The following is a 19662-nucleotide window of genomic DNA, read 5'->3' as shown; positions in this document are numbered from 1 at the left end:
TGCCTTTTGGATGTAATGCAGCGGTTTTTTTCAAGTTTTCAACATTTCACAACAAACAAATTATAGATTATATTATAGATTATAATGATAAACTATATATTAAGTATAAATATATTTACATTTTCTTAAAATTCATTTTTGTTTTTTTATTGTTATTTCATAACTGTACATGTTTAGATTTAAGTTGTAACACTTTCAAACATTTTTTTTGCAAATAAATATTTGAGTACGAACATATCAGTATAATAATGTAATAAATGACTAAAGAAGAGAAAACAACATGAATAAAAAACAAAACAAATGTTTTTTTCCCTCAATGGGCAGGTCGTGAGTGACGTGGAGGCTCCAACGGCAAATCGTAAGCGTCCAGAATAGCACGTGGGAGGACTGTCGCGTTCGCAGGACCAGCTACCAGCGTGGTGTATACATTTGCACGTGACTCCTTAATTACGTTAGTATTACTAGTTCTATAAATCGGTAGCTTTGCAGCGAGCAGACGCAGACAAGTGGAATGAAGACACTAATTGTAGGAATTGGTGGGTAAGTGATTAAACACACTAATAATTTTGAACCTTTTGCAAAACACCAATTTTACAGCCTACTTCTTTTTAGGTCATTTTGGGACATTTGAGGATATTTTCCATGCTCGAGTTTTATTTATTTATTTTAATTTTTAATGTGAAATCCTTTTTGGTAATTGCTCATATGAGTAGAAAGTACAGGCAGATAAGAAAGGCAACAAAATATATTAGTTTATTAAATGTTAAATTACTCATCAGTGCTGTTTAGCATACATGTATCACAGAGTGGCAGAGGGCACACGTGTTAGTAAGCCACTGCATATGGCAGTGATGTCAAAACACTGATAAGAGTTGTTTACTCTTTAGACATGTGAGCCCCAATCTCCCTGGGTTTTTTACTTAAATATAACTTAAATACAACAGATAATTGCATCGATTCTCCTAGTATTAATCTAATGTTATGTGTTTAATGATGATCAATGCAAACCTTGTCTGCAAATGCTTATTTTAAATATTCCAAAAAAAAGGTTTGCGAACCATGCTTTGAATATCTGCGTTCACAGTAGAAGGTGCAGTTTTAAGATAACCCTTCCTCAGAAAATGATACATAGGCTGATGGAAGGATGAAAGAAGGGGCACTGAACTTTGCACTGCCTGTTTATTACCAACAGCATGCAGGAATTCTTTACTTATCTGCATTTTAAAGTTTTCTAGTTAAACCTCAGACCACACCCAAAACTGCGGATGGGTGTAGTTTGATATGGGGCAAATGCTGGCTGTACCCCTAACTACATCTATTTTTAGGCTGATATACAAATAGCTGAGAGTGTTATAAAAACATGTCAACTGGTACTATTTTAACAACTTTTTTCAAAATAAAAAAAAAGTTCCTTAAAGAATTTAAACCATTTATTTTGCATTTGACAACACATTTTGCAGATAAATAGCCTGTATTTGTATAGTGCTTTACTAGTCCCTAAGGACCCCAAAGCACTTTACACAACCAGTCATCCACCCATTCACACAAAAAATAAACAGAACCAGCTAGGGCCTAACTGATGCTGATAGCACCATAATAATCAGTTATTCTTTTTTAATTTTACAATAAATAAAAATAATGAGCAACATTTGCAATGAGGATACCTTAACCCTTTAAAGTCTGTACCATGAAATAATTGCTAGATAATTAAAAATGTATTGTGCAATTTTTCTGACGTCTGCTGTAGCAGACGGTGTAGAGTGAAGAGAGTGTGGGCCCAAAAGCACACAATGGAGACGGAGCGAGGAGCTGAACAAAAAGTGAGCCTTTGTGTGGGGGCTGAACAAAACTACAAACAAAAGGCAGGAAGGGAAGTAACAAAACCTAAACTAGGAAAGCTAACCAATACATGGAACCTGGAAACACAGAGGGAGAAAAGACAAACCAGTGACAGACAGTGGAAGACAGAGGACTAAATACACAAAAGGGTAACGAGGGAATGAGGACCAGGAGGGAAATACAGCTGGGACTAATCACACCCAAGAGACCGGGAGGAAGCAAAACAGAATACACTAACACAAGATGAGGAACTATCAAAATAAAACAGGAAACATGAGACACAGACAGAGACTCGATGCTGGAACTGGGGAAGAACAGAAATGAGAACATAATTTGACGAGATGTGACACCTGGAACACATGAGGAGGCTCAGTAACAAAAGCCTAAGAACTAGAAGTCACAAATATACAACCAGAAACTAACCCAGGACCATGGCATTTATTTAGGTTTCTTGAGGGGGGAAAATCAGAATGATGTTGATGTAGAAGTCTCAAAAACTCACAAAAAACTTATGTATGAAATATAGTACACTAGGCACTAAGGGGTTAAATTTGTTTTTTAAATATTTGTGACCATGATATATATTGATTGGTGCATATTACAACTAGGAGTGATGGGAGTTACTGCTAGTTGGACATGGCTGCCCCTTCCTTATCCTGGTTCTGCTGGAGGTTGCTTCCTGTTAAAAGGGAGTTTTTCCTTGCCGCTGTCTCCAAGTGCTTCCTCGTCTGATTGTTTTCCTCTTTATTATTGCCAGTAGTTAATGCAATGCGGTATTAAGTAACGTGTTACAGTAACTACGTTATTATTGTGGTAACGAGCACGGTAACTAGTTTCTATGCCAAGATCAGGAATGCGTTAATCGTCACTGGGATTTAGATAGGGTCGTTATTCGTTATTTTGTGTGGTGGCTATGGCGGAGCTTCCACAGATTCAGTAACATTAGCAAGTGGTGGAGGCCAGCAGGTGGATGAGGGAAAGGGGAGGCAGGAGGAGAGACCCGAGGGGCCGCCGGTCCGAGTGTCAGGTGAACTGAACTTCAGGTAAGAAGTTATGACCTGCAGTCTATCTGGGTCAGATATAAACCAAGTTTAGGTGGAGTTTATTTTCGTTGTGCTGACTTTTTCGTACTGCGTGCTAGCTAGCATGACGGAGTTTCTATACAGCTGGGTGGGTGCTATGATGTTACTGATACTGAACTTTATTTTATTCATAAGGTTAGTTAGTAGAGTTGCCAACCGTCCAGTAAAAAACGGAATCGTCCGGTATTCAGAGAAAATATTACGCGTTTTGTATTGAGCTGAACAGGAACACAGTTTGTCCCGTACTTCAGCTAGAATGAAAAAGACACAAAGCTGGAGTTATTCTGTGTCTTTGCTGCACAGCTGCCTCTTCTTCTCTCATTCTCTCCCCTCCCTCTCCTGTTTCTACTTCAATCATGAAACTGATCAATGATCAGCTGATCGGCTCTCTTGTTTGTTTATCGCCCACTTTGCGCCAGAAAGAGGAAACCAGCGGATGTCGCGCTAAACAACAGCAGCACGTTTAAGCTTGATCAGCTGTTGTTAGAATTTATTTAATATTAATTTCTAGTATCAGCTGATGTTTGCTGGAGCCACAGCTGTAAAAAAGCTGCTGGTCATGATATCGGTTTGGATATGTGGTGAGAGGGAAACATGAAGATGAAACCAGGAGATGTCCTTACTGAATCATCAGAGCTGTGATGGAGAAACAGGTTTACCTTTTAGGTGACATGAATGAGTTGAAGGGAAGTTATGAACTGTTTCTGAGAGACAAATAACACCAGGATCCTTTGTAGCTGACAGCTGGTAACTGTGCAGGGGCGGGTCTAGCAAAGTTTTGCCAGGGGGCCAGGTAGGGCATTAACAGGGAGAGGGGGCACAAAGAAATACTTTTCTTTCTTATTCTCATTTAAAATGTCTAGCTTTTAAATAATTATCTGAATCTTACAACAAACGATTGATAGATTGATGCATATATACCATCAGAACAGTGTACATCACTGTCACAACAGTGTTTATTTTCATTTAAAGGGTTTATGATTTTTCCTATAATGGCAGGCCGGTCTCTAGTCAAAATGCCCAGGGCCAATTTTTTGTCTCAGTCCAGCCCTGTATGCAGCTCGTCTGCAGTCTGGTGTTACCTACAGCTTCCTATTCGGAAGGCAGAATTTCCAAGTTCTGAGTACAATCGAAAGCAACACGATTGCAGTTTTCCTGTTGGATGTAAAAAGCGCATGTGATGCTGTGACGTAGGGCTAGAATCATGGCGGAAGTCGACGATAGTCCAGGCCTGGGATTTCTCTCCTGGAAATATGCACATTATTTTTTCCTTTCTGTTGATAGGTGGCACACTGCACTTGTGGCAGGATAGTGCTAACATGTAAGCAAGCTAGAAGACTGGCATCCTTGCTGGGTATCCAGTTAGGGAAGCAACACATTAACAAGAGAATTCTGAGTAAAGCCAAAGTTACTTTCCCTAGTAACTAGTTATTTTGAAAGTAACGAGTAACTTGAGATAACTGAGTTACTTTTGATAGAAGTAACTAGTAAGTTACTAATTTAAAGTAACTTACCCAACACTGATTATTGCAGAGTCTTTACCTTACAATATGAATCGACTTGAGGCGACTGTTGTTATGATTTGACTATGACTATGGACAAAAATCTGCTGCCAAATGAGTGGGCAGGTCTTGAAATGAACTTTGAGGCAAGCCTGTGAAGCAACTATCAATGAAAGAGTGGGATGCTGTTCACAGGCATGACCTGGCGGTAAATACATTACAGCGTTACCGCCAGAAAGTTGATTATGTTCATCTGGATGTAGCATTTTAACTTTTGCTAAAACGCTACGTTATGTCCAGAGGAACAGAATCAGATTTCTGGGATTTCGTCACCTGGAGCGTGCATCAGGACATTACAAGCTTTCTGCCCTTTTCTGTTTCTTTCTGTGTGGTTAAAGGTAATTTAATTAAAAGAGGCCCAAAATATGAAAAATGTCATGAGGACATTTACACCTTAAATCATAAAATAAAGCAAGAGTTGACCTATATCGAATCAAATAAACAACACTTTAAAATAAGGCTATGAAGCACAGTTACTGTAGTTTTGTCAGCATTTATGATGTTACTCTCCCATTTCACCGTGACACATAGGTACTCTATTAGATTCAGATCCAGGGACTCTGGTGGCCACTACCAGCCTGAACAGTTCATGTTGTTTTCACCAAATTCTGACCGTACCGTCTGAATATTGCAACAGAAATTGAGACTCATCAGACTGAGCAACATTTTTGCAAACTTCTGTTGTCCAATTTTGGTGAGATTGTGTGAATTGTAGCTGATGTAGCCGATGTTGTTGACACCTGTTGTGGTCTTCTGCAGCTCTAAAACCCAGAAATCCCAGTAGATTAGCAGTTTTTGAACAACCTGGCTCAACAACCATGCCACATTAAAAAAAAAAAAACTTAAATCATCTTTTTCCCCCAATCAAGGTTTAATTTCAGGTCATCTTCATCATGTCTACATGCATAAATGCAATGAGTTGCTGCCATGTGCCTCTGTCAGTGCGCCCCAGGCCAGCTGTGGCTACATTGTAGCTTGTCATCACCAGTGTGTGAATGTGTGTGTGAATGGATGAATGACTGAATGTAGTGTGAAGCGCTTTGGGGTCCTTAGGGACTAAGTAAAGCGCTATACAAATACAGGCCATTTACCATTTACCATATGATCGGCCGATTAGATATTCACAAGCATTTAAGGAGGTGTACCTAATAAAGTGACCAGTGAGTGTATATACACACAAGGCTGATTAGACAAAGGTGAAACTAGAAAGAGGGCAGGAAAACTGTCATATGTGATGACAAGGTGCAGGTGGAAAAAAAGATAGGAAAGGCAAATAAAACAGGAAGTGGAAAAGAAATTAAGAGACAAAACAAAGGGAGAGACAAAAAGGAGCATCAAAATAATTACAAAAACGTATTCAGTTATTTATTCATGAACATATGAATGGCAAGAAACCTCTTTGTCTGTTGCAGTAATTTCGGTAATTGAAGGAAACACTGGCTGAGCAGGACATTTTACAGATAAACATTTCTGTATTGACTGTAATTTCAGAGAGTTTAGTTAAATGAAAGAGGCAAACATTTAAAAAAATATAAAGGCTATTTTTGTAGATTTACTGTTAAAAGTACATGTTCATTAGTTAATGTATGTTCTTTTTCCTTTAGGATGACCAATGGAGGAAAAACTACACTTGCCTCAAGTCTGCAAGAGCAAATACCCAACAGCTGCATCATTGCACAGGATTCATATTTTAAGGTAGACTGTGAGGCTGTGTTCAAGGTATACTGCTACTTTTCCAGCCTTGGTGCAAGCATCACATATGCTTCTTTCTTCAGGATGACTCTGAGGTGCCGATGGACAGCAATGGGTTCAAGCAATATGACAGTAAGGACAATTTGCTTTACACTGTATTACAACATATTAGATAAGACTTATCTAGGACAGATTATTGGAAAAACCTGTGGTGATAAAAGCTAGAAATAGGTTGTTTTTTCTCATAGACCTCTATACAATTAGACTTCTTTGTGCAGCAAGAAAAACCGCCCCCTACTGGTCAGTAGAAAGGTTGCAGGTTTTATGGCATTTGTCCTTCAGCTTCACATTTCAGACTTGATGGCTACATTCATCTTTGATATCCAGACTTATGATCACTACAGAATTTGTAGTTCATCTGTCCATCTGAAAATATGACCTGTGGTAGTTTTTTTTAATACACGAGTTCCCAAGTTTTAGCAAACTGGAGAAGTTTTTAAAGTCTGAAAATGTTAATATACACCACTATTAGGGTCAATAACTGTGAAAAATAGTGTAAGGACATTAAGAAATCCTTCACATGTTTTAAAATTGCATAAAAATGTATGTAAAATATAGAAACGTGGTTGGTTGACTACAATAACATTTCTAAGCATTTTTAAAAAGAAATACAGGGTATTGTAATGTATTGTAATGTATTGTAATGTGGGGTATCACTGATTTTCTTCTCCATTCATTGCAATCAAATTAAAATTAAATGGTAAAAATGTTTCACAGAACTCAAGGTGACACCTTAAAAATCACTTTTTGTCAATCAACAGTCTGAAAGATATAAAAAAGCCACAATGGCAGAAAATAAAGGAGAAGTATCCAAACAATGGGTGTAATATTCATTCAGTTATTAAATTTTTTTCATTTAAAATGTGAAAGAAAGTCATGCTCACTGGTCTATTTAAGTCCTCGAGGCTCTGCACATGCAGATGATGATGAGGGACGTTGACTCCTGGCGAAGAGATCCCGAGTCGTTCCTCAGACAGCAAGGCCTGGAGACCCAGCTTATAGAACCATCAGTCGATAACCAGGTGTTCGTGCTCATAGTGGAAGGCTTCCTCATTTTCAACTACAGGTACACAAATGAGGATTAAATAAAAGGACATCATGTGTGTTTCAGTTATAAATTTAGCAAATTAAAGCTTAAGATTTACAGGACTTTATATTTTGGAAAGTAACTAAATACTTTGTTTATAATACTGGAATTTGCTGTTCATGTCAGTTTTTATGAAATTCTTTTTTTTAAATTCCTTTGGGGCATTTTTTGGGCTTTCGTTTAATTTTTGGGCAAGGTTCCGGCCTTGTTTATTTTTTTTTTTTTTTTGGAAAAAACTGACAGATATAAATAGAAATAATAATTTATACTGAAGAATTTGTGAATTGTGTTTATCTGATGGAGATTTCTACTGGTTTATTATGTTTTACCCTTCCAGGCCTCTGGATGAACTGTTTGACAAAAAATATTTCATGGAAATACCTTATGATGCCTGCAAGAGGAGACGAAGGTATTTATTTAATTATCGAGTATTTATATGAAGTTTTTGACATTTTTTGTGCACTTTTATTCTGTTGTATCGCTTAATGCAAAAAAAAAGAAAGTAACTGTGTCTACCTTCTTTGCTGTCTTCAACAGTTTAAGAGTGTACACACCTCCTGATCCTCCCGGCTACTTCGACGGATACGTGTGGCCAATGTACCTGAAAAACCGAGAAGAGATCGAGAGTGACACATCAGAATTTGGTAAAAATGCATGTGTGATGATTAGAACAAATGATTATTAAACAAAACAAACAAACTGCACTATCACTGAATGATAAAATAAATGACACTGATGTGGGGGTTTTTTAATGTGGCATTTCCCCCCCAGTATTTCTGGATGGTTTGAAGCCAAAAGAAGAGCTGCTGGCAGCTGTGTGTAAAGATCTTTGTCAGGAAATACAAAGACTCAGAGGTAAGTCTGTCTGCTTGATATTGTTTTGCTATTTTGTTTGAAATATATTATCTACTTTAAAACTAGATTACTACATTTTATGTATACAATAAGAAAATCATCTGATCACAAAAATCTGTGCCAGGTATGCATGATTGTTCCTTATTCTGAAAAACAAGTTTTCCAGACTTTTTTAGTTAAATAATTTTAGTTTTAAATCATTTCTAAGATTAAGAATCATATGAAGTGCTTTCTGTATAAGCCAGCAAAAACACGAGGACCTAACTGTGCCAATTCATAATTTGAATTAGAGATGGACCGATCCGATATTACGTATCGGTATCGGTCCGATACTGACCTAAATTACTGGATCGGATATCGGAGAAAAATAAAAAATGTAATCCGATCCATTAAATATCACGAAAGCACCTCACAAAACTTGCAACACGCCGTAACTCACCTCAGAACGTTAGCACGTCGGAGCAGTATGCATCACGTGATAGAGCGGCTGTGGCATGCGGGACCTGTCGGTGGTCTGGATAGCATTTGGAGCTTCGCTAGCAACCCGGCATTTCATCTCCGACAAAGTTATCCCCGAGAGAAGTAAAGCAAGTGTGTAAGTCCATCTCTGAATGTTTGTAAAGCATTCCTGCGTTAAGCTTAACGAGCGACTGCCTCTCGCTCTCCGGCTGCTACTTCAATCATGAAACTGCTTAACGATCAGCTGATCGGCTTTTCTGTCGCGAGTCCGTGTCTCTTGTTTGCTTTTGGCCCACTTTGCACCAGAAAGAGGAAACCAGCGGCTGAACAACAGCAGCACGTTTAAGCTTGATCAGCTGTTGTTAGAATTTATTTAATATTACTTTCTACACCAGGATCTTTTTCTACGTAGCTGACGCTGGTAACTGTGCAGGGGCGGATCTAGCAAAGTTTAGCCAGGGGGGCCGATAGGGCATTAACAGGGAAAAGGGGGCACAAAGACATACTTTTCTTTCTTATTCTCATTTAAAATGTCTAGCTTTTAATTATTTAATATTTATCTGAATCTTACACCCAAAGTTTTAATCTGATGTAAAATGTATAGAAGTCCATTATTGTATATAGTAACTGTTAAGTCTAATATACCCTAGTAAGCTATAGTACTTTTTCCTTTGGGAAGGTACCATCTGTGCAGTCTGCAATTTTGTTGAAGAAAGATGTTGAATCTATTTAATATTTCTTGAAAAATAATTGATTTCTGTGCATTTTTTTTTCACACTGCATCAAATTAAGGTTGATTACGTCGATTAAGCATCATGAGGTGGAGCGTGAGGGGTGGTTCCCTATTTTTTATTTATTTATTTTTGTTGTTGCTGGGAGTTGGAACCCTATTAGTTAGGTTGCTTAATATTTATGCTAAGTACTCTTTAAAATACCAGAATAGGGAGGATGGTGTAGGTTTAAGTTTATTAGATTGATCAGTATTGCTGAACTATGAAATATTTTTTTTTGCATACAGGTATAACAGAATAGCTTTAGTGTAGTTGTTGTTTTAAACTTGAGTATGAACTTATACAAAATGCAGCAAGATATTTAAAAAACAGTTTTGTTGATTAAAAAACACTATATCGGATTCATATCGGTATCGGCAGATATCCAAATTTATGATATCGGTATCGGTATCGGACATAAAAAAGTGGTATCGTGCCATCTCTATTTGAATAATAAATATTTATTATTTGAGTTTAAGTTTGTACCATTTTGTCTATTTTCTTTTCAGAGAAAAACTGAATTGACCAGCGTATTATTTATTTGCCATTTGAAGATGAAGATCACTGCTCCCATGGATGTTAGGACCACTCTCAATTAGACTAATGTGTGACTGAAAGGACCAAATTAAGCTGTGCGAATATCCTGGAATAAACGAGCTGTAGCATCTGAAGTTATCTGCCTGGAGACTGAAGCAAATGTCTTTACCATAAATGTACAGTATTTTGAAAAGACAAACACTGTGGGACATATAAATGTGATGTTTGAGGACTTGCAGTTTACTAATCCAATAATCGTATCGGTATGTGTAAGCTTAAGTTTGGTTTTAACTCCATTTTCTTACTCGATCCCTGCATCCTGTGAGGAAATTTTTAAAGTTTGTTTTTTTCTAATATGTTCTGTAGAATAAATTAAGTGTACATCCATTAAAACAGCTTAACAGAAACACTAACTGTTATATGATGTCTGTGTATCATTTATCATAATTCGTTGTTATCTGACGACTGAACTGAATATACTGGAGACAGATTAACCTTCCTCTTGTGTAGGGGTCAGCACAGACTTGTTTTTAGGTTTTAAAAACATAAAAGGGCCTTTTAAATTTGTATTTAAATTTAGATTTTGCTCTGCTAAAGGCAGAGGACACAAAACAGAAATATGGATGAGCCGGTTTCTGAAGAGGACAATGATATGAGGTCTTATGAGGCGGTCATGGGGACTGAAGCTGCTCTTCCTGTAACACACAAATTCAAGAGCGGTACCATCTCTTGGAGTCCAGTACCTTGTGGCTTATATGGCAGGGCAACTGCTACAAATGTCATCAAAATGACCCCTGGGATTGCAAGGTTTTCTGTGACAAGAATAAGTGACACCAAAACATGTTTTGATCTGGTTATGCCAATGTCACTAAAGAGAGTTGTCATCGGTGTGACAAATCTTGAAAAAAATGTCTATGGTGACATTTGGAATGACACTGATGAGGAATACTTCGACTATCTGTTGATGGGATACATTAACAGGGAGAAATATTTTCCAGGCAACAACGTCCCTTCAGACCTTTTGAATGATATGAAGAGTCTTCAGATCTGACAACAGATACTAGAGCAAAATCTGACAAGCTTGCTTCCATCAGGGGTGACTCGTTGACATTACTACCAAGCAACACAATATCATGTTTCACAATTTCTTTGAGGAAAGTATTGCCTTACATATATACCTTACATTTAGTAACAGTAAGATAACTTGATAAGCTTTTATTTTTTAGAAACAAAAATCTCTTGATGTTCAGTTTACCTTTTGGGGGGGGGTTCAGTTTTTATTTACATTTTATAGCATCCTGATTTTGTCATGGTTTACTTCTATTTTTTTTTTATTATTATTTGTTAACCTCTGTTCTTAGCCTCAGGTGGAATAGCTTGGCTAGCACCTTCCCTCTGATCCGCCCCTGGGTGGAGCCTTCTGGCTCATGTTGTCGTTCCCCCAGCTGTTTTCTATGGCGTAATCAAGAGCTTGGCTGTTGGGTGCCACAGTTCTCAGATTGTCCTCACATGGTGACCGTCAGGCTTCCTTGGTTTTGAGTAATTTCCTGCACTTACCTTGTGTAACCTGTATTTTCTGCTCCTCCTCTAGCTGCCAGGAAACCTTTGAACTCCAAGTCAAACACTCCTGTGGACTGTGAGCACCTCCAGGCAGTTTTTCTTATTTACTACCTGCAAGTGGAATGACTTACAAGGTCTCCGCCTGCGTCCTTTTGGCCAAGTACTCCTTTTGAGCTCCCCCATGCCATCTTTTTATGTTAGACTGTTACAATCAATTACAAATACAGCAATACTCATTCCCACTTACCTGGTACTCCACTAATACTCTGCTGTCTGACAGAGCTCCCAGTAGCATGGCTGTTAACTCAGTTAAGCAACTAGTCACTTACAAGAACCTGCTTTTCCGTTTTCTAATGAAGAAATGCAAACATCTGCTTGACTCTGCTCACGGAGTCGAGTTTATACCACACTATCTTTTTTTGGAGTTGTTGTACTGGTGTTGTACTTTTGCCCATTTGTCAGAAAGCTCGGGATGCAAACCATCCTCCATGAGTGGAAAGGCTGGAGTGCTCAAATGGTGCACAGTTGTTTTGGTGACTCAAATCCTTCCTGTTGATTCAGGTTAGTCCTTTAAAATATGAAAGTAAAGCATTAAGTGACATTTTACATAAACATTATGTATGGTATTTAAATGCATGTTAAGCTTCGGTGGTTACAATAACATCTTGTTGCATAACGTGTGTTTGCCTAAACCGAATGTTGAATTTTTCCATTTACACAAGCAGCCTTCATGTCAGTGTTTCCTTATGCCCGCAAGAATTTGGGCGGGCTGTATTAGAAACCCTTGGAGCACCAATTGCTTTTTTTTTTTTTTACCCTCTTCCTAAACCATAAGCCATCTGTCTGCATAATTTAAGGTAGGAATGTGTGTTCATCAGTGGTTGAAGTTACAAAAAACATGTGTTACACAATCTGTGAATCAACTGTATCGGTTACAAAATCAGTTGTTTTTGCCACTTTAACATAAAGCATTAGAAAAGTTGCGACAGTCATGCATGGGAATTGTTATTTTGGTCTCTTATGAGGAACTTGTATTTAAACAGCACTATTGGAAAAATACGCCTGCAACACCTTTAAACTTTTTAAACTTTAACTTTGGAACAGAAACTTGTCTGACAGCAGTTTTTATCCATGCATGAACCTGCAGCTGGCTGCTATAGTGGTCACATGTCCTCTACTATAAACCTCAGCACAAACCAATGAGGCTACGTAATTTCCAATAAACTCAATGATCAAAAATGTTGCCAAAAACTCCGCACTGTCAGCAAAACCTTTGTTTACCTCAGCAGTCATGTTGCTTGACCGGCATGTGCGGTACAGGAGTTGTCACATGTAAATCTGGGCATTCCTCACTTCCCTGAACTGACTATATCCTGTTCTAACACGACTTATACAAGTCAGCTGCTTTCATTATCCACAGCTCTGACAGCTTTGTAAAAGAAGACTGCTCTGCTGAACTAAGCTGGTGACCAAAAACATGTTTAACACAGGAGTTTCGACCTATCTGTGCTTGTTTTTTGCCTGCTGCCTCTGCTGCAGCAGAGCTATGCCGACTAAACTCAACAACGAGGCTGTGAATGACAGATCTGTGATAGGTGAGTAAAATACACCATCAGGACTTTATATTTGGTATTTCACTCACAGAAAGCAGAGCGAATCACTTCTGTAGCTGTGTCCCTGTTCACTGTTCAATCAGAGCTGCTGTGATTTTTGTTCCACAGGTGTTTTAACTCAGGTTGTTACAGATGAAATTATGAAACCATTTGGGAGGACTTACATACCTTCCTCTTACGTGAAATACATCGAGTCTGGGGGCAGCAGAGTGATGCCTATAAGGTGGGTTGAGTCATTTAAGAGTAAAGATGAGCTTTTAAAGAAGTCTGTTCTGTTGGCTCCAATGAAAAGGAAAGAACTGGGTGTATTTAGAGCTCATTATGCCTATTAAACCTCACTCAAAACAACAGTGTCTTTAAATCTGCATATTAAAAACAGAGAGAGGGTTTTTTTTTTTTTTTAAGGAGACTCATTTTGAGTCATTGGAGCTTGGTGACTTTGCATCAGCGTTCAACATTAGGTGAATGTTAACTCGCCTAATGTTTACGTTGTTGCTGACATTTTGTGGAAGAAGAAGAAGTTGACCCCCCTGTGTGAGCTCACCATTGTGTAGTCTGAACAATGGAAAATAGTACAACGCTCTTTGTTTTTTGTTTCCCTGCACAGATTAACTTTGACTACATCTGAATATGAGAACATTTTCATGAAGATAAACGGGTGAGCTGCTGTATATTGATTTAAATGTGTTGGCAACTGAAATTTGTGTCTAAATAGATTACATTATTTGCCATGTGATGTCGGTTCAGGTTGATTTTCATTGGGGGAGATGCAGATTTGGAGACTTCAGACTTTGCCCGGGTGGCGAAGATTTTTTACAGGCTCGCTCTGGCGGTTAGTACAGAACATCATTCTCTGTTTATTGTTTTCTGCTTCAAAGCCTGTCTCGTTTGTGCAGAAATGAACTCCTCTTAGGGGAAGATCTTGTACCTGTCCTGAAGGTTTCCAATGCTTAATAGCAAAGAAAAATAAGAGCTTCTTCTTTAACAACATTTGAACACTTACACTTGGCATTTTGAAATTCTTCTCTACAAAATTAACGTTAACTTCAATCAATTATTAATATTGTTTAAGATCAAGACTAGTTTGTTAATATGACGTACACTTGCTCTACATGTGCAGGACATTTAAGCTACTGTTGATTGCAAAAGGGAAAAAGCATTTAGCAACATTTTGTATGTTAGCGTAAATTTTCGTTTTGGTTTCCTGCTGTTGGTGCAGAAAAATTACATTTCCAACTTCCTGTGACTTTCAGGCTAATGATGCCGGGGACTACTTCCCTATTTGGGGCACATGCATGGGAATGCAGCTACTCACTGTGCTGGTGGCTGGTGAAAATCTCCTGACAAAAACCCCAGCTGAGAACTTAGCATTGCCCCTCAACTTAACCACAGGTTCGTGCTTGTTGCTGTCTTTATGTGAATCTGTGTTATTTTTTTACTCTTTGAATTAACAGGAGGAATGTGTTGTTGTATGTATGTATGTATGCATGCAAGCAAGCTAGCTGGAACTTTTTTTTTTTCCAGTGGTTAGAAATTTTTTGCAGAAGAGTGCCTGAACAAAACAATTGGTGTCAGTAGAGGCAAGTTACAAATCTGGGGGATTTTTGGCCCCAACTTTAAATGCTCTTTCTGCATATATGTGATGTGCTCTTTGGATGAGGTTGCTGTTGTAATTCTTTGACCCTAACTTTACTCTTACCCTAAGAACCCCCTCTTGAGCCTCTGTTCCTGCCCGGATGGTGTGGAACCTTCTGCCTGATTGCAGAAGCTGCAACAGTTTATTGCTGGCGTGCAACGGGTCCTTCAGTATCTGAGCTGCTCTAGAGCAGCATCTCCTGGTATAGATGTCCTGAAGGGAGGGGAGAGCAGTCCTGCAGCAGCGTTCTGCTGTACGCTCTCTGAAGAGCTTTTTTGTCCTTGACACAGCTGTTCCCATACCAGTATGTGATGTTCTGTGTGAAGATGCTCTCCACAGCGCCTGCATAGAAAGTCCTGAGGATCCCTGGAGAGACCCTGAACTTCCTCAGTTGTCGTAGGTGGTGCAGGCGCTGCCTAGCCTTTTAGGACTGGACCTGAATGTGGGCAGATCATGTCAGATCTGAGGAGATGTGGACACTGAGGTACTTGAAGGACTATATCGTCTCCACTGGAGCGCCGTTGATGTTAATGGGCTTGTAGTCTCTGTGCTTACTCCTTCCGAAGTCCACCACCAGCTCCTTGGTCTTGCAGACGTTCAGCTCCACTTGGTTGTCCTGGCACCACGATGCCAGATTCTTCACTTCATCCATGTAGGCCGCCTCATCGTTATTGGAGATGGCACCCAACACCACTGTGTCGTCAGCAAACTTCATAATTGTATTGGAGCCAAGAGTGGCCACACAGTCGGAAGTGTAGAGGCAGTAGAGCAGTGGCGAGAGGACACAGCCCTGTGGCGCTCCTGTGTTGATGGTGATGCTGTCGGAGACGCACCTACCCACCCTTACCACCTGAGTTCTGCCAGTGAGGAAGTCCAACACCCATGCACACAGATGGCTGTTGTGTCCTAGATAGATCCCTCAGCTTTGTGAACAGTCTGCTGGGCACTATTGTGTTAAATGCTGAACTGTAATCAGCAAACAGCAGTCTCACATAGTTACCCTGTTTTTTGTCCACGTGGCTAAGGATGGTGTGCAGAACATGGGCGATGGCGTCCTCCGTGGCTCTGATGAGTCATTAGGTGAACTGGAGCGGATCTGTGGTGTTTGGGATGGAGGAGGAATCAGTGCAACTGGCCAGTAGTTATTTAGGGCTTGTTGTTCTTGGGCACAGGGATGATGATGGATCTCTTGAAGCATTAAATTGTTAAATTATTAAATTGTTCTCAAAAGCTTTGTCAGTTAGAGAACAAATAAAATAATCACACTGAGATGCATCAAAAAATATTCAAATTTATTCCCCCCAAAAGTCTATTTTTGCCTTTTTTTCCGAGTGTGAGGTTAGATATATCAGCTATGATGACTTCTGAAGACATCTGAACAGTTAAATTGCCTAGATTGTCTTATCCTAAACTGATATATCTATTCAGATGTTTTTTCTTCTTTTGTGTTAAATGTGTTCAATTTTATAAGTGGACTTAATCAAATACCCTTTTGTGTTGCGTGCAGAAGTGCAGTCCAGCCGGATGTTCAATACTTTCCCAGATGAGCTCATCAATGCTTTGACCCAGGAACCTCTGACTGGCAATTTTCACAACTATGGAATTACAATAAAGGTACAGCATGAGCCTTCTTCTGACCAGCCAATGATCACAGTTAGGAGCGTTCGTTAGGAGCGTTCGTTTCAGCAGGGGTTTAACAGATATACTTTACAGATATGTCTTTTAATCTGCGTTCAGAATGAATTTGTCTGCCATGAAAAGAGTTGTCGTCATTTGAGCGGACATTAAACAAAGCATTAGTAGAAATGAAGCCCAAAAGCGAATTCTTCTAATAAATCCAAACAGTTCTGAGTATTGCATACAAGAAGGAGAGTTAAAATAATAACAAATAGAGACACTTAAATGATAACTGCTAATATGACGAATGTTCTCACAGGACTTCCAGGAAAATGAGATGCTACAGAGTTTCTTCACCATCTTGTCAACAAACATCGCTAAGAACGGAGCTCACTTTGTGTCAACTTTCGAAGGTTACAAGGTTTATTTTTTTATTTGGGAAGCTGAAGGATTTCCATGAAACAGCACTGTACCAAGAGATATATTGTTTTGTTCTGACAGGTAAAAGATATCCTTTCTACGGAGTTCAGTGGCACCCGGAGGTGAATCGTTTTCAGTGGTACAGAAAGCTGAACTTCCCTCACTCCCGTCACGCTGTGCAGTTATCGTCGCTGCTAGCTGAATTTTTTGTCAATGAAGGTAACATGACAAGCATGCATTATCAAAAAACATACACTGCTCAACAAAATTAAAGGAACACTTTTTAATCAGAGTATAGTATCAACCCAATTACACTGGGATATTAATCTAGTCGAATAAGAAGCAGAGGGAGTTGTTAATCAGTTTTCAGTTGCATTGGTGTTACATGAAATCAACAGATGCATTCAGCTAGTTTTGCATTCAGCTAGGGTCAATGTCACTACTGGTAGCATAAGGTGATACATGGACCCTACATAGGTTTCACAGGTAGTCCAACACCTCCAGGATAACACAGCAGCGTGTACAATGACCAAAAGGAGTTGGACAGAGCTATAGAAGGTCCTAACACATCACCAGGACTGGTATCTGCTCCTTTTTGAAACGAGGAACAGGATGAGCGCTGCTGGAGTCCTACAAAATCACTTCCAGTAGGCCACTAGTATGAATGTCTCTGACCTTTGTGGTGACCGCTATTTCCTGGTGAAACCAACTTAACTAATCAGCATCACTGATGCAAACCTTATATAAAACAGCGTGCTATCTTCTCATGAACTGCTTTCAGAACTGTGGGTATATTTATCGCCCTGTTTTGATCAGTTTCACTTGCAGACGTGAAAAAACAAAACAACTTCACAGGACTCCATGCAGTGCTGTGTAAACTAGTAGCTTGCAGAACCACTTTTAGTGGCAATAGCTTAAGTAATCCTTTTGTGTGACTTTATCGGTCTGTCACGTCACTGTGGAGGAATTTGGGCCCTCTGTTCTTTACAGCAGTGCTTCAGTTCATTAAAGATTGCAGACAATTGTTTATGCACGGCTCCTTTAGGTTCCCGTGACAGGATTTCACTAAGGTTGAGGTCTGGAATTTGGGCCGTTGCAACACCTTGATTCTTTCCTTTTGATTTCTTTTTTTTAGCCATTCTGTTGCAGGTTTGCTGCTGTGCTTGGGATCGTTGTCCCAACAATTTTGGATAAATCACGTGAAGAGTACACTATGAATTTAGACACTTTTGATTAAATTGGCTAAGTAGAAAGGCTACACAGGCCCCACTGTGCGCTGTAACAGGAACGGGAAGTGATACTACTTACCGCAGAGCGAGCTAACACCCAGTGAGATGCAGTGATGGAGCATCACTAGTATTTGAAGTTCATGGTTAACTTGGTGACTGCAAGGCATGCAGGTCCTGTGGCTGGAAAAAGAGCACAAATAATTACCCCCCACCGGCAGCTGGTGTGAGGGGTTAGTGCTCATTTGCATTTTCTTGGTTTTCTCCAAACATGGCACTTAGCATAATGCCCAAACATCTCTACTTTGGTCTTGGCTTTCCAAAGAACTTTGTGCCAGAAATCTTGCAGTTTGTTCAGATGCATCTTTGCAAACCTAAACTGTGCTGCCGTGTTCTTTTTAGGAAAAATGTCGCTTTGTCTTGGCTGCCCTTCCAAACAAGCTATATTTGTATCCATCAGTATACTCTCATGCATTGTAGCATTTAACATGGTTACTAAGGCCCGAGTACGAGATGTCTTGTTTTGGCTCTTGTTTGTTTTGTTTCTTTAAATTTCTGAGTATTGCACTTGAAGTGAATTTGCTGGGATGTCCTCTTCTGGGAAAACTATGGCACACACCTAAACGCTCCAAACTTGCAAACTGTCAAAATTTCTGCTTGTATAGAAGGGGTCTATAAAATTGTTACTTGCTGTCGATTATTTTATCAAGTGAGTTTGATGAATTGCTATTAAAGAAGTAAACATATACTTAGTTTTTCACAGGATTTTCACATGACCGCCATTAAGCTATTTTATTCTAACGTAACCTAACCACATGTATGTCTGCTCTGCTTTGTTTAGCAAGGAGAAGTTTACATCACTTTGACAGTCCTGCAGAAGAGGAATCCTCACTGATTTACAGCTACTCACCTGTCTATGTCGCAAACATCACAGCATATGAGCAGGCCTACTTCTTCTGAGCTACTCCTGCAGCTGAATGGATCTCTGCACATGTAAATGTTTATATGCTCTAGTGTCTGTAGTACGCTCGTAAAGTCTGCTGGTGCAGAAAGTGCTGTTTAAACCTTTGTGCTGATCCAGAGTATATTTGTATTTCACTAAGGAAGTATTTTTGCTGGCAATTATGGCATTACCGACCCAGAACTATTACTTTAATGGCAAAAATAACACATTAATGTGGTCGTTTATCATAGTGAAGTGTGACTGTGTTTGAAGTAGACATCAGGATAGATTTTAGGAGAACTAGGTCCACGTCTTTTGCACTTGGTTGTCATTTAATAAACAATTTTTTAATGTGTGTGGCGTTTTTTGTTTTTTTTTTAAGGCCAAGTGAAAAATATCTTCCAGTTCTACTTAATAATTAAGCGATCAATTTCTTATGACCAACATGGGAATCATAAATGTGTTACCTACTTTGCTCTTTAGCATAGGAGGTAACACATTTATGATGTGTTTAATGCAAAAAACTGGCAATATAAGTTCTCCAACATCTTCAGCGCACAGAAAAACAAATTAATTAGCCTTCTGTTCCAGTACCTTTGGGGGGCACTGTGAATCTATTAAAGACGTGACATTTAGAGATGTGTGAGTGTGTGTGCTTTAATATACAGGTTATTATGCCACACTGGTGATTGGCTCATGAGCTA

At 39.1% G+C, this 19662-nt stretch overlaps 2 protein-coding genes across 3 annotated transcripts; both read left to right on the top strand.

Annotated features, from left to right (window-relative positions):
- Positions 1-393: 393 nt before the first annotated feature.
- nmrk1 (nicotinamide riboside kinase 1) lies at positions 394-10362 on the top strand. Of its 2 annotated transcripts, none has more exons than XM_005919059.2 (8): positions 394-536; positions 6088-6178; positions 6259-6307; positions 7133-7301; positions 7660-7731; positions 7860-7966; positions 8094-8177; positions 9916-10362. In XM_005919059.2, exons 2-8 carry the CDS (start codon positions 6089-6091, stop codon positions 9924-9926), a joined length of 582 nt encoding a protein of 193 aa, XP_005919121.1. In that variant the 5' UTR covers positions 394-536; position 6088; the 3' UTR covers positions 9927-10362. The 2 variants fall into 2 exon arrangements, with proteins under 2 accessions (XP_005919121.1, XP_005919120.1); XM_005919058.2 differs by having other exon boundaries at positions 404-540.
- Positions 10363-11288: 926 nt separating this feature from the next.
- Positions 11289-19325, top strand: LOC102292129 (gamma-glutamyl hydrolase). The gene is made up of 10 exons (XM_005919068.2): positions 11289-12064; positions 12924-13098; positions 13225-13339; positions 13724-13774; positions 13864-13948; positions 14370-14508; positions 16260-16366; positions 16689-16782; positions 16871-17008; positions 18857-19325. The coding sequence occupies exons 2-10, from the start codon at positions 12981-12983 to the stop codon at positions 18973-18975; spliced, it is 966 nt and encodes a 321-aa protein (XP_005919130.1). The 5' UTR covers positions 11289-12064; positions 12924-12980; the 3' UTR covers positions 18976-19325.
- Positions 19326-19662: the final 337 nt, after the last annotated feature.

This window comes from Haplochromis burtoni, unplaced genomic scaffold (assembly GCF_018398535.1).
Source record: "Haplochromis burtoni strain Fernald_Lab_line unplaced genomic scaffold, NCSU_Asbu1 Contig_34, whole genome shotgun sequence".
NCBI classification, from domain to species: Eukaryota; Metazoa; Chordata; class Actinopteri; order Cichliformes; family Cichlidae; genus Haplochromis; species Haplochromis burtoni.
The sequence above is the reverse complement of the archived record's forward strand: the minus strand, read 5'-3'. Positions and strand labels throughout refer to the sequence as shown.